Consider the following 13,055-nt stretch of genomic DNA (forward strand, 5'->3'; position numbering starts at 1 on the left):
GATATTCTGTTATACAAAATAGTTTAATTTCAGAGTCTTATATTTTATTGTTGTACTTGAACTATAGTTCTACTTACATTTGAAAGTATTTGTCTCTGAAGTTCTCAGTAATTTGAAACATTTTTTAGAAAAACTCTGCTGTCTTTGATTTATTTCAGCCATTTTTTTTCAAATTAAACACATAAAATTTACGTTTTTTTAATCTAATGCTAAAATATCACCATATGACATTTTGAGAAATTGAAATTTCTATTAACATTTGTAAAGAGGAAAAACAATTTTACACTACTTTAGATTGCTCACTTACAACAGGAAATGGTTTTAAAATGATAGACCCTAAAGTATTGAAAAAAATCTTCTGAAAATGATGGGGCACATTAAATACACAATAATTATATATATATATATATATATATATATGCAGTTTTTGAATAATCAAGCAAACTTACAAACGCATAGTTTCATTATACCGCACCTACCTTATGATACATTAATAGAACATTAATTCAATTACTACTCACATATAAGATGTTGAGTCTAACTGGTTGCCTACTTCTTCATTCCAAATACCAAGCAGGAATTGATATGCCTGTATATGCTGTGGAAGTGGACATTTAGTAACAAGTGAGGGGGGGAGAGTGAACAAACACTACACAGTAAGGGCTTTACACATCTGTTAATCTCTCAACCATCACAACAGATTCATCTTCCTTATCTCAAGTACTCTCTTACTAGCTTTTGAAAAAAAAATCAAACTTCTTAGGTTTGGCTGGTGGTAGTTCTTATCACATTTGTTTGATTATATTTTAAGTTGTTAAATCTATTCTCTGTAAGCATATCATGTGTCACTTCATCCACCCTAACTTCCACCCATCAACTCCTACCTCTTTTTTCTAATATCCATATGTACATCCTAGTATCAAAATATACCATATATTGCTTCTCAGCCTTTTGGATAAGATCAATTGTAGAATAAACCATACATTGCCATCTACTTCCATATTTGTTCATTCTAGCTTCTGAATGAAATGAATATTTGTCATATGAAAAGCTTGTTTATACCCTTCAGCTCCATCAGATGTTGCCTTCTTTATTGTGCCCTTTTTAACTATTAATATATATGCTTCTCACATTTATGTGCTCAGGTAATATTTGTACTTTAGGAAAGCAGCCGATTGCATAACATTTCCATTTTCCTGATTACTGTTTTATTGGGAGCTTAATTGTTTATAGCACAACTGTTGAAACATGGGTACAAAAATCTCATCTCATAGGTGTATGCAAAACAATTTAGGTCCATTTCCACCATCTTGTACCAGGAGGACATCTTTCTGTTTATTCTTTCCTTCCTCCTTCTTCCCCAGAGTCCTCTGTTTGGGTGCAATACATCATGCCCGAGTTTCACTTTGTGCTTTCCCTGTCTGTCATTGTTTCTTAAATTCCACTTATGAGTGAGAGCATGCGTTATTTGTCTTTCTCATTTTGACTTATCTCACTACTAAGTTACATGCTTGCTCACCCTGCAAGTGTATTTTTAGACCCCTGGACAGGGTGTATTTGCCTTCCTTGTCTTTCAAAGTCCTTAATATAGATGTTTGGTAATAATATAATAAATTAAAGGGGGGCCAGGTAGTGGCATACCTGGTTGAGTGCACATGTTACAGTGCACAAGGACCCAAGCTCGAGCCCTTGGTCCCTACCTGCAGGGCGAGAAGCTTCACAAATGGTGAAGCAGTGTTGCAAGTCTCTCTCTGTTTCTCTCCCTTTCTATCACCCACTTCCCTCCCAATTTCTGAATATCTCTGTCCAACAAATAAAGATAAAAAATTAAAATAAAATAAAAAAATTAAAGGATGAGTAAATCTTTTGAACAACTTATCCCTGGGGAGAAACATATATTTGAATGTACACAACTTGAAGATATTTCATAAGATTTTATAAACATTTATTAAAAGCTGCTAGGTTTTATCATAATGATGTAAAATTTCAATGATTCATACTCATTATTTTTTAATATTATCATTTACTTATTATTGGATAAAGACAGAGAGAAATTGAGAAGGGAGGGGGCGATAGAGAAGGAGGGAGACAGAGAGACACCTGCAGCATTGTTTCACCACTTGTGAAGCTTTCCCCCTGAAGATGGTGGAACAGGGACTTTAACCTGGGTCTTTGTGTACTTTAATGTGAGCTCTTAACCAGGTGTGCCACTGCCTAGCCCCCCACTCTCATATATTTTTTATACTGGAAATTTTTTAAAAGTGTACATTAATATATGCATAGTACAAATGAGATTATCAAAGAGCAAGAAAGCTAGAAAACCATATAACATTAATATCAACATAAGTAATTTCTGACATACACTTTTATAATTGGTTTTTAAATTTCAAAAAACTCCAATGAAATCAAAGTATATTTATTTAAAACAATTATTTTGTGTAACCCTGAAAATGAGAAACCTTATATTTGTTTCTAAGCACTTAAAAACTGGTTTCAATTCATAAAATTATCCATTTTTCTGTTATAGCTCAACTTACTTTTAAGATTTTTTTCAGTATTTTAATTTTAAAATTACAGAACTACTTTGTTAAATTGCAATCCCTTAGAAAAGTTTCTTTAAAGTTTTCTTGTCACTGGTATTTTTTAAAAATTTATTTTCCTTTTTGTTGCCTTGTTTTTTATTGTTGTATTATTGTTGTTGTTGATAACATCATTGTTAGGACAGAGGAAAATGGAGAGAGGAGGGGAAGACAGGGGGAGAGAAAGATAGACATCTGCAAACCTGCTTCACAGCCTGTGAAGCGACTCCCCTGCAGGTGGGGATCCGGGGACTCGAACTGGCATTCTTACACTAGTCCTTGCATTTCGTGCCACCTGTGTTACCCGCTGCACTGTTAATTTTTTTTAATGAATTAATTACTTTATCATTACTCTTATGTTTTCCCTTTGTCTTATTCTTTTTTATATTTATTTATTTTCCCTTTTGTTGCCCTTGTTGTTTTTATTGTTATTGTAGTTATTATTGTTATTGTTATTGATGTCATCGTTGTTGTTATTGACATTAGATAGGACAGAGAGAAATGGAGAGAGAAGAAGACAGGGGAAGAGAAAGACACCTGCAGACCTGCTTCACTGCCTGTGAAGCGACTTCCCTGCAGGTGGGGAGCCGGAGGCTTGAACTGGGATCTTTACTCTGGTACTATTACTTTCAAATATCACATATTCAAAATTGCATGTTTGAACATTTTAATTCTTATATGATTCTAATTTAATTCTAAAACAAAGAAACTTTTTTCAAAAGAGCAATATTAAAATGGAGCTAAAGGCAAAATATGTTGTTGATGACTAGTTGATAACAGCTTCTCTCACTTAAATGGTTAATTCTCTACAAGAAGTCTAAAGAAAAGGAGAAGTTGGTATTTTTTTTCCATGAGAAAATCTTGTAATTTGTTTTATTTACTGTATTTTACATACATCTTGATTATTTATTGCTTAACATATAAAATTCTGACTCTAAAAAATTGCAAAATTGACAATAAATAGTCTTGATTTGTACAAATCTGATTTTGATGGTTATCATATAAATTTGGTCACTGTCTTCTCTAGAACTGTTTTCCTTTCTTTTTTTTTAAAAAAGAATTTATTTATTTATTTATTTATTAACAAGAAAGACAAGAAGAGAGAGGGAAAGACCAGATTTCACTCTGGTACATGTTTTGCTAGGGATTGAACTAGGGACCTCATGCTTGAGAGATCAAGGCTTCATCCACTGCACCAACTCCTGAACCAGTGGTTTTCCTTTCTATAAAGCAAATGTTATATCACTGATTTCCTGTATGACAGGGAAGCTAAATTACATCATTAAATAATTTATTTACAAAGTATTTTAGCTATTTTGTTCTGGTGTTTCAAATTTTAAATAATACACCTGTTAAACTTCCATGCTTGTCTCCTCTATAATGACAAAAATATAGTTGGTTCTTCATAAAAATAACTTCAAGTAACCTTCAGAAATTTTAATCATAATTTTAAAATGTATACTTGTGTTTTTCTAGCAAAAGAGCAATACCTATTTTAGCATCAAGAGTCCTTCACAAACATAATGTTTCTAATAGCTTTTTCTAAAGTTGGAAATGAAGTAAATCAATATGCTGGCTTAATGCTAAAAGGTCACAAATAAAATATTCATAATTTAAGAGCTAACTAACCAAACTTAAGTAATAAAAAAAGTGGCTGTAGTCTCAAGAGAATAATCAGGTCTTTAAAAGAGACACTGTCCTGCCTTCAATTGCTAGCGAAAGAAAAATATATGTGCGTACAGACTAACTTAAATTCACTTTATCTATTTTTCTTACCAAACTCTGATTTCTTTATAATTTTTACTTAAAATAATTTATCAGGACTTGTTAATATTATAGTTATGGTTAATAATGTTAGAGGAACTAAGACATAATTACATTCACTAGAATCTCTCCCACATTCACCCTCCTAATTTCTAGTTGTCTTTGAAAGTTTCTCTATTTTTTTAAATTTTTATTTATAAAATGGAAATATTGACAAAACTATAGGATAAGACTCCACACAATTCCCACCACCAGAATTCTGTATCCAATCCCCTCCCTTGATAGCTTTCTTATTCTCTATCCCAGGATCATAATTTTATCTATTTTAAAAAAGATACAACTCAGGCTAAGAAAAGTCATGCAGCAAAGTGCAAGGACCAGTGTAAGGATCCTGGTTCGAGCCCCCAGATCCCCACCTGTGGCGGGTGTGTGTGTGTGTGTGCTTCACAGGCGGTGAAGCAGATCTGCAGGTGTCTATCTTTCCCTCCCCTTCTCTGTCTTCCCCTCCACTCTTGATTTCTCTCTGTCCTATCCAACAACAATGGCAGCAATAACAACAACAACAATAACAACAACAATGGTGATAAACAAGGGCAACAAAAGGGAAAAAAACTAAAGTTTCTTAAAAAGAAAGAAAGGAAAGAAATAGAGAGAGAGAGAGAGAGAAAGAAAAAAAAGAAAGAAAAAAAGGAAGAAAAAGAGAGAGAAAAAGAAAAGTCATGCAATATTTCCAAGATCACACAGTAAGGTGGTACAGCCAGGACGCAATAAAGTGCAAAGCTAGATTCTTCTGTACTTTTAAAATGTGGAAGAAGATATATTGGACCTGATATTCACTGTTGTGTGGAACTGAGTGCTTAAAACTGTGTACATATAAGAGAAATGTAGTAGAGGTTGGGTTTATTATTACCAGTGTGCTTTAACTTTGCATTCTGAGTTTATTGATTTAGTGCTTAAGAAATCTGCATTTGCAGGGCACACCTAGTTGAACACATGTGTTTTAATGCCATAGGAACTGGGTTCAAGACCCCATTCCAGGAGCAGTAAAGCTGTGCAGCAGTATCTTTTGATCTCTCTCCCTCTGTATCCCTTTTGGATTCTCCCTCTCCCTCTCCCTCTCCCTCTCCCTCTCCCTCTCCCTCTCCCTCTCCCTCTCCCTCTCCCTCTCCCTCTCCCTCTCCCTCTCCCTCTCCCTCTCCCTCTCCCTCTCCCTCTCCCTCTCCCTCTCCCTCTCCCTCTCCCTCTCCCTCTCCCTCTCCCTCTCCTTCCCTCTACAGTTATCCCTGGGGCTTGGTGCTAGCACTAGGAATCCACTGTTCCTGGTAGCCATTTTTGTTCCCACTTCATTGGATAGGACAGATAAATTGAGAATGGAAGGGGAGACAGAGAGGGAAAGAGAAAGATAGACACCTGCAGACCTTTGCTGCTAGTGAAGCTTCTCCCCAGCAGGTGGGGAGCAGAGTTGAACCCAGACCCTCGAGGTGGTCCTTGCCTTTGTACTATATGTGATTAATCTGTTGTGCCACCCACCTTGATTTCTCTCTGTCTCGATCCAATAAATAGATAATATATATTTAAAATAAACTTTCATTTGTAACATCATGGAAACAAAGAAGAATTAAACTACATTTGTGTTCTAGAACAGATAAAATAAAAATTGCCTAAATAAAGTTAGACGAGTATGTTACAAAAAGGATGTTTCAGACACACACACAGAGATGTGATGTGTATCCTTTTTTGTCTCTCACTCTCTTTTCTGCCTCCCATTCTCTCTTTATTGAAATGTAATAGAAACCCATAAGAAGGGAAAATGTGAATGTGCAAGACCCCTGCACTTTGAAGAAAATACTAACTAAAACAAACAATATGAATTAAGAGGTCTTATTTTCTTCTGCATATATAATATGTATGTTATATATGCTTCTGCAATATATATATTTTTCAGGTATTTTTTTCTAAACACAAATTTGTAATTGTCATTGGAACCTACATCAATTACAAGTTGTGCTTGTCAAAACTGTGCCAAATAGTAAATCATTAAGTAAAATATTTATACACCTACGATAATGCTAGAAAATTGTAGAATAATGAGGAAATAATCATTTAAAATAATTCTGTAGAATTGTTGTACATATGTCTTACTTTTTTTCTTTAGGTAACACCTTCTATCTGAGTTTATTTGCCTGTTGATATTATTTTGATTACATGATCTACCCTAATATGAACATACAGGCAACACCTGACTCACATTCTTTTTTTTTTCAGGAATGTATCATTAGTTTACAATATTTATATATTTCATAACTATAGCTTCATATACTGATAAATGTATATGCCACAACACAAATTCGGTCACTGTTCAATTGACATACTCTACCTATCACTCTCATTCCGCTTTCTCCACCACTATGATAACCACCATTTTGTTGTCAGCCTAAAGCATGTGAGGGCTTGTCTTGGCTTTTTTTCTCTTCTTTTGTCTATTTATATTCCACATCTGAAGGAAATCAGCTGGCATTTGTCTTCCTTTCTGATTTATTTCACTTGGCATAATCATGAAACCATTTCATTTGCGACAATTTGATTAATATTCACTGTCCTTAGCCCCTCCTGTCATGCTTTCTTTGCCAATCAGCATATACCACCCCACACCCAACCACCTCTGTCATGAATACTTTCTGCCTGGCTTTAGGGTTCTGGGGACCATGTGCCAAGGGAAAGTGGCTCCCAATTTCCCCTACCTTCTCATGAAAATATTTCAGAAAGGTAAAAACATAACTACAAAGTTTTCCTCTAGTTATTTAGTATGGTTTGTTAAAGTACTAACTGAAAAAAAAATACAAGTGAACCAATTATTCTAAAGTGATGAATTTTAACATATTAGTAGACAGGCATTTTAGAACCTATTCTCTGTCAAAGCAAAGTACTTGGAGTCATCATTTGCAAGTCTAAGTATTAAAAATAATTCATATAGAACATTTATTTAACACTTCTCTTACAGGAGTTTTGACTGTATTTTTCTCTTAACATAGAAATGATCTATTAATGTGTGTGAATAACTGATAGAGAACAGTTAGGAATATAATAATATTCATTATTTTCCCCATGGGGGATCAAAAAATACATTTGAAAGAAGAGTTACTTTAAAGGTTTTAGTTTTTTCTAAATAAAGCTTGTAAATTTTTTAAAGAAGTCATTAACATGTCAAGTTGCTTAAATTATTGTTTGGAAACGAGTGAATAGTTCCCAGCAATCATGATACTGAAATGCTTGAAATTTGTCACTTTACCCATCTCTTCAGTCGCATGCTTCTCAAGGAAGACTTGTTTTTAAAAATGTCTAGAATTTCCTTTGACATTAAAAACGTTTTTTTTGTATTTTTAAGACACACTTTTTAACGGTCTTGGACTCGGTGCGGTCATTGGCCTAGGCGTTGCTGCACTTTTGCTAATCCTCGTGGTAACTGATGTCAGCTGTTTCTTTATTCGACAATGTGGGTTATTGATGTGCATCACTAGGAGAATGTGCGGGAAGAAAAGTGGCTCCAGTGGCAAAAGTAAAGAACTAGAAGAAGGAAAAGCAGCATACTTGTGAGTAGCAGACATCTGCATCACAGAACATTAGACAAATGTCACAGTTGAAAGTTATATTTTGGCTCTTTAATCTCTAAGCAAAGCATTTGATTTCAAGACCATTGGAAATGACTCTGCCTGATTTCATACATTAAACCTGTATGACCTTGAATATAACACCTTAAAAATTCAAATAACTATTAAAGATGCATTTTTGAATTGGTATACTCATGAGACCAGAAAGATAGCTTACCAGGTAAGGGGTTGCATTGCCATGAGTTACCTGAACATAAACTTCAACCATGTAGAAGGTGCCTTCCACAGCAGCTACAAATGGAACTTTGGTCTTGTGATCTCTCCCTCTCCGTCTCTATCTGAATGGAAAAATAGCAAAGAATAATGAATTCATGCATTGCTAGGTCCCAGTCCTCCAGACACAAGACATTTCTATTTAATCTTATGATTTAAAGTTATTAGCTAGAACTGGCAAGATAGCTCACCTGGTGAGTGTACCTACTTTGTCATGCATAATACTCAAATTGGGGGGTTGTCCCCACAGTACCAGAGGAAATTTAATCGCCATCATATCTTTCCCTCTTTCCCTCAGTCTCTGTCTTTTTATATTTTCCTGTCTGAAAATGTCAACCCAGGGGAGTGAAGTCATGTGACAACAAAAATAATAAGTTGCAACAAATGTTTGTGTTTGCAGTCTGAGCCCTATCCACACTCAAAAACTTAGCATCACCTGAGAAATTTCTCTCATTTGCCCACCTAGTCAGCCTATAATACTTCTTTTTTTTTTTCTTTTTGCCTCCAGGGTTATTGCTGCAGCTCAGTGCTTATACTATGAATGAACTATTCCTGGCAGCCATTTTTTCTTTCTTTCATTCTTTCTTTTCTTCTTTTCTTTTTCTTTTCTTTGGCAAGACAGAGAGAAATTGAGAGAGGATGGGGAGATAGGAAGAGAGAAAGAGAAACACTTGCAGACCTGCTTCACTGCTTGTAAAGCGACCCTCCTGCTGGTGTGGAGCTGGAACTCTAACCTGGATTTTTGCGTGGCTCCATACACTTCGTACTATGTACGCTTAACCCAGTGCACTGCCTCCCAACCCTTATAATAGTACTTCCATTGTACCAAATTACTATTATTGTAGTTTCATCTCACTCTATGACTTTTAGTTGTTCCACACTTTGATATGTAGTTATCTGCAATGTGTGACCTTTTGTGTATATATTGGGATTAATTCATGGTGTCCATTAGCTAATAATTCAGTCATTTCTATGGTTGAGTCATTTCTATTCAAACTCAGGTAGACATAGTATACATTTTTTTCTAGGTTAGGAATATATAATAATTAACTTTGCAAGACTGTTTTAAGCAATATATTTATTTTTCTTTTTTTAATCTATATTTATTGGATAGAGACAGCCAGAAATTAAGGGGATTGATAGACAGGGAAAGAGATAAGAGACACCTCAGCCCTGCTTCACCACTTGCAAAGCTTTCCCCCTGCCAAGTGGGGACTGGGGGATTCAAATGTGGGACCTCGTGCATTGTAACATGTGTGCTTAGCCAGGTGCATCATCAACCAGCCCCTCATTTTTTATTCTTAATAAGACCTTTTTTTTTTAATGGAAACTCTGTAAGGGGTATTTTCACTTTGTAGGATGTTAGGTTAAATAACACACATTATAAAATTTTAAAGTAAATCTTACTTGCTATGAGAATACCACCATCTTCCCTTTTGGACACAAGACAGAGCGAAAACAAATAGAAATTAGGCTATACTTCACAACTGAATGGGATCCTAGTGTGTGATAAGCTATGATCATTTCACTATTATTTCTGGGTTTTACAAAGCAAAGCAATATTAGGCTTCCCAATATCCTATCTTATTAGCAGAAACCACCATCAAACTGAATTTTATAAGCATTGTAGTATTCAATATACACATAGATACATATGTATAAATATATGTGTATGTGTGTGTGTACATACACATGTAACTCAATTCTGATTCATTGTATGTTTGTATATGCCTCCAGTATTGTTTCTGGGGCTTGGTGCCACCACTATGAATCTACTGCTTCCCAGTGGCCACTTTTTTTTTCTTTTAATAAGACAGAGAGAAAATGAGAAGGGTAGGGGAGATATAGAGGGAGACAGAAAGACACCTAAATGCTTGCTTCATCTCTCCTGAAATATCCCCACTGTAGGTGGGGAGCAATGGATTGACCTGGGTCTTTCATGTGAGTCCTTGAGTCTAGTACTTAGTGTGCTTAACTGGGTGTGCTGCCATTCAGCTCCTACTCAAATCTGTTTTATACTTTATTTTTGCTCAATCACCAATCAAAAATATTTTCAACAATTTTATTGAGATATAAAGCCTATTAAGACTAAATTATACTGGCTAGCAAATACTGTTACAATATCTGATGATCAAGTCATGCTATGATAAATAAGAATTTTATTCACCTGTAATTTATGTTGTAGTGCAGGAAGATAGACAATAAACACTTAAAAAAGTGATCCTAGTTTCAGTCCTGGGCAAAATTGTAAACCAGAGCCAAACAGGGCTCTGGTTAAAAATATGTCTTTGGTTGCAATAAAAGCTAAGAAAAATGAAAGCCATAAGTATCATGTGAAGGACTAGGTGGTGGTGCACCTGGTTGAGTGCACATGTTATGATGGGCAAGCCTCTATCCTTACCTGCAGGGAGAAAGCTTTGCAAGTGATGAAGCAGTGTTGCAAGTGCATCTCTCCTCACCCTCCTCCCACTCAACCTCTGGCTGTCTCTATTAAATAAATAATGCTAATAAAATGAATAAATAAAATAAATACCATGTTTATAAAGAAGCCTTTAAAGGAATAAAAGTTTTTAAATATTTCTATACCAGTGTGCCAAATCACATATGTAAAAGAATAAAGACTGCCAATGCAAATGTTTTCTAGCCTCCCTCACTGTCACACTTGCTATTTAGATATCCTACTATGCCTTCCCAGAAAGGAAGGTTTTGTCTTTGTTTGTTTTTACTTTGTTTTGTTTGTTTTTATTGGGAAAGAAAATAAGTTATGCTACATGATAACGGAAGAGTAGGAAAGGAGGACTCCGTAGAGGAAGAGACATCTCAAAGTTTTTTGTTTGTTTTTTTTTAGTTTTTAAAGACCTGTCAAAGGAAATACAACAAACTGAAGAGTATCCATGAGGAACCATTGAGACAGTGATCAAGGAATGACCAATCAATGCCCGAGTAACAATAAATATAATGACCTCGGGCAGGAATTAATTCATAATATGTGGAAGGAGAAAAGGACGTGGGTGGGTATGAATGAGAAAGAAACTGGTAGGAATGTGACACTGGAGAAATTTCTAGGGACCGGAGTACTAGAGCTTAATGAGTCAAAATAAGGAACCCATTCTTCTCTTCTTATAGAAAGCTACTGGGAACTATTAAAGAATATTTCTGAAGCTGTTTGTGAGGATTGGTTTGTTGAGTGATGGTTTTGACAGGTTAAAAGAAAAATTAAGAGTCAAGGATATCAGGTAGGAAAATACAGAAATATTCCAAGTGAAAAAACAATGGTCTCTTGGACCAAGATAGTACTATTATATGAATTTAAAACAGTAATTCTAGATACAGTTGCGGAAGAATCACTTGTTATTGATTGACTAGGTCTGGGGAGAAAGGAAGAGGCAAGTCATAAGAGACCTTGGTATGTCTATCTTAATTAGCTGAAGAGTTATTGTTAACTGTGCACCAAATTGGGATTTGCATTAAAGTTCTGCTTGTATATTTTCATTCTAATCTAATTTATCCACTAACATTTCTACTTGTAAATCCTGAGATTAATTAACCTTAAAAACTGGGGAAGATGAAAACTCACAATTCATTCCATGCTTATTATCCATCTCAACTGTTTATATCATAATCTCCTCTGCATTGGGAAAGTAGCTTACAACTATCTTAGAACTACATTTTTAAGATATTATTTAAACTGCAAATACATATAGTCATTTTAAAGGGAAAAATTAAATCCCAGGGATAAACAGAATATTAGTGGCCTTGATTTATTGGATATGAACTAGCTTCTGAATAAAACAATGTAGACTTATTAAAACACATGATATTTTTCTTTAATGATAGAGATATGGTTTAAGAAATGTGAAACTAGACAATTTTGTTGTTGTACAACTTGCTGAATAGTATAGCTAGATAGCATAGCTGGGTAATATGCTATGGTGATCTATTGAGATACTTTGCATATGCAGTCTACTGTTGACTAATACACTGGTAAGTATAAAGAAATAGAGGTCTATCACAAAAATTATTAATAGCAGAGAAAAGTGATTATTTTTTAAAATCACATGGAAATTAATCAATCATAACAATGCTATGAAAAACTCTAGGCTCATAAATTTTATAACCTAGATGAAATAGGTCAATTCTATGAAAGTCAAGAACTGACACAAGATCCAGACTATCTGACTGGGCATATGCTTTACTGAGTAAATTAAAACAATGCTTAAAGCTTCAAAAAGGAAAGCACCAAGCTCAGATCATTGGAGAATTTTAACAAACATTTAAGAAATAAATTGTATTTATTCTCTAAGTCACTTCCAGAGTGTAAGGGCAGAAGTAAGTAATATATAATACATTCTAGTAAATGAAACATTCTTCTAATAAATAAACAAAGCAAAGATACTAAAGGTGAAGAAGTATTTAAATGAGCATTTCTCAAGAACATGAGGATAAAAATCCATAAAAATATTAACAAACAGAATCAAAGAAAATATGAAAATGAATTATATGTGGTGACCAAGTGAATGTATTTTAGACATGAATGACTAGCTTAACAGTAAAAAGTCAGTCACTGTAATCCATCATATTGGTAGTCTAATAAAAAAAAATCATACAATCTTCTAAAACACTTGAAAATAATTTCACAAATATAAATATCCATTCATAATAAAATATCTTAGAAATATAAAGATATGATAGGAACAGCTTGAATTTCATATAAAATAGATAGAAAAAAGTTAAAACAAACAAACAACCTTACAATTGGCATGTACTTAAAAGTGAGAAACTCAAAGGTTTTATGGCAACACCAGGGAGAAGACAGAATGTTTTCTCCTAT

The 13,055-nt window shown here is 34.3% G+C and overlaps 1 protein-coding gene across 1 annotated transcript in view; it reads left to right on the forward strand.

Moving 5' to 3' along the window:
* NCAM2 (neural cell adhesion molecule 2) overlaps positions 1–13,055 on the forward strand; it is a 219,167-nt gene that overhangs the window by 197,877 nt on the left and 8,235 nt on the right. Inside the window, exon 16 of the mRNA XM_007521286.3 lies at positions 7,729–7,933. Within this exon, the coding sequence (XP_007521348.2) occupies positions 7,729–7,933 (205 nt within the window). The remainder of the gene's footprint in view (positions 1–7,728; positions 7,934–13,055) is intronic.

Source organism: Erinaceus europaeus, chromosome 14 (genome assembly GCF_950295315.1).
Source record: "Erinaceus europaeus chromosome 14, mEriEur2.1, whole genome shotgun sequence".
In the NCBI taxonomy this organism is placed as follows: Eukaryota; Metazoa; Chordata; class Mammalia; order Eulipotyphla; family Erinaceidae; genus Erinaceus; species Erinaceus europaeus.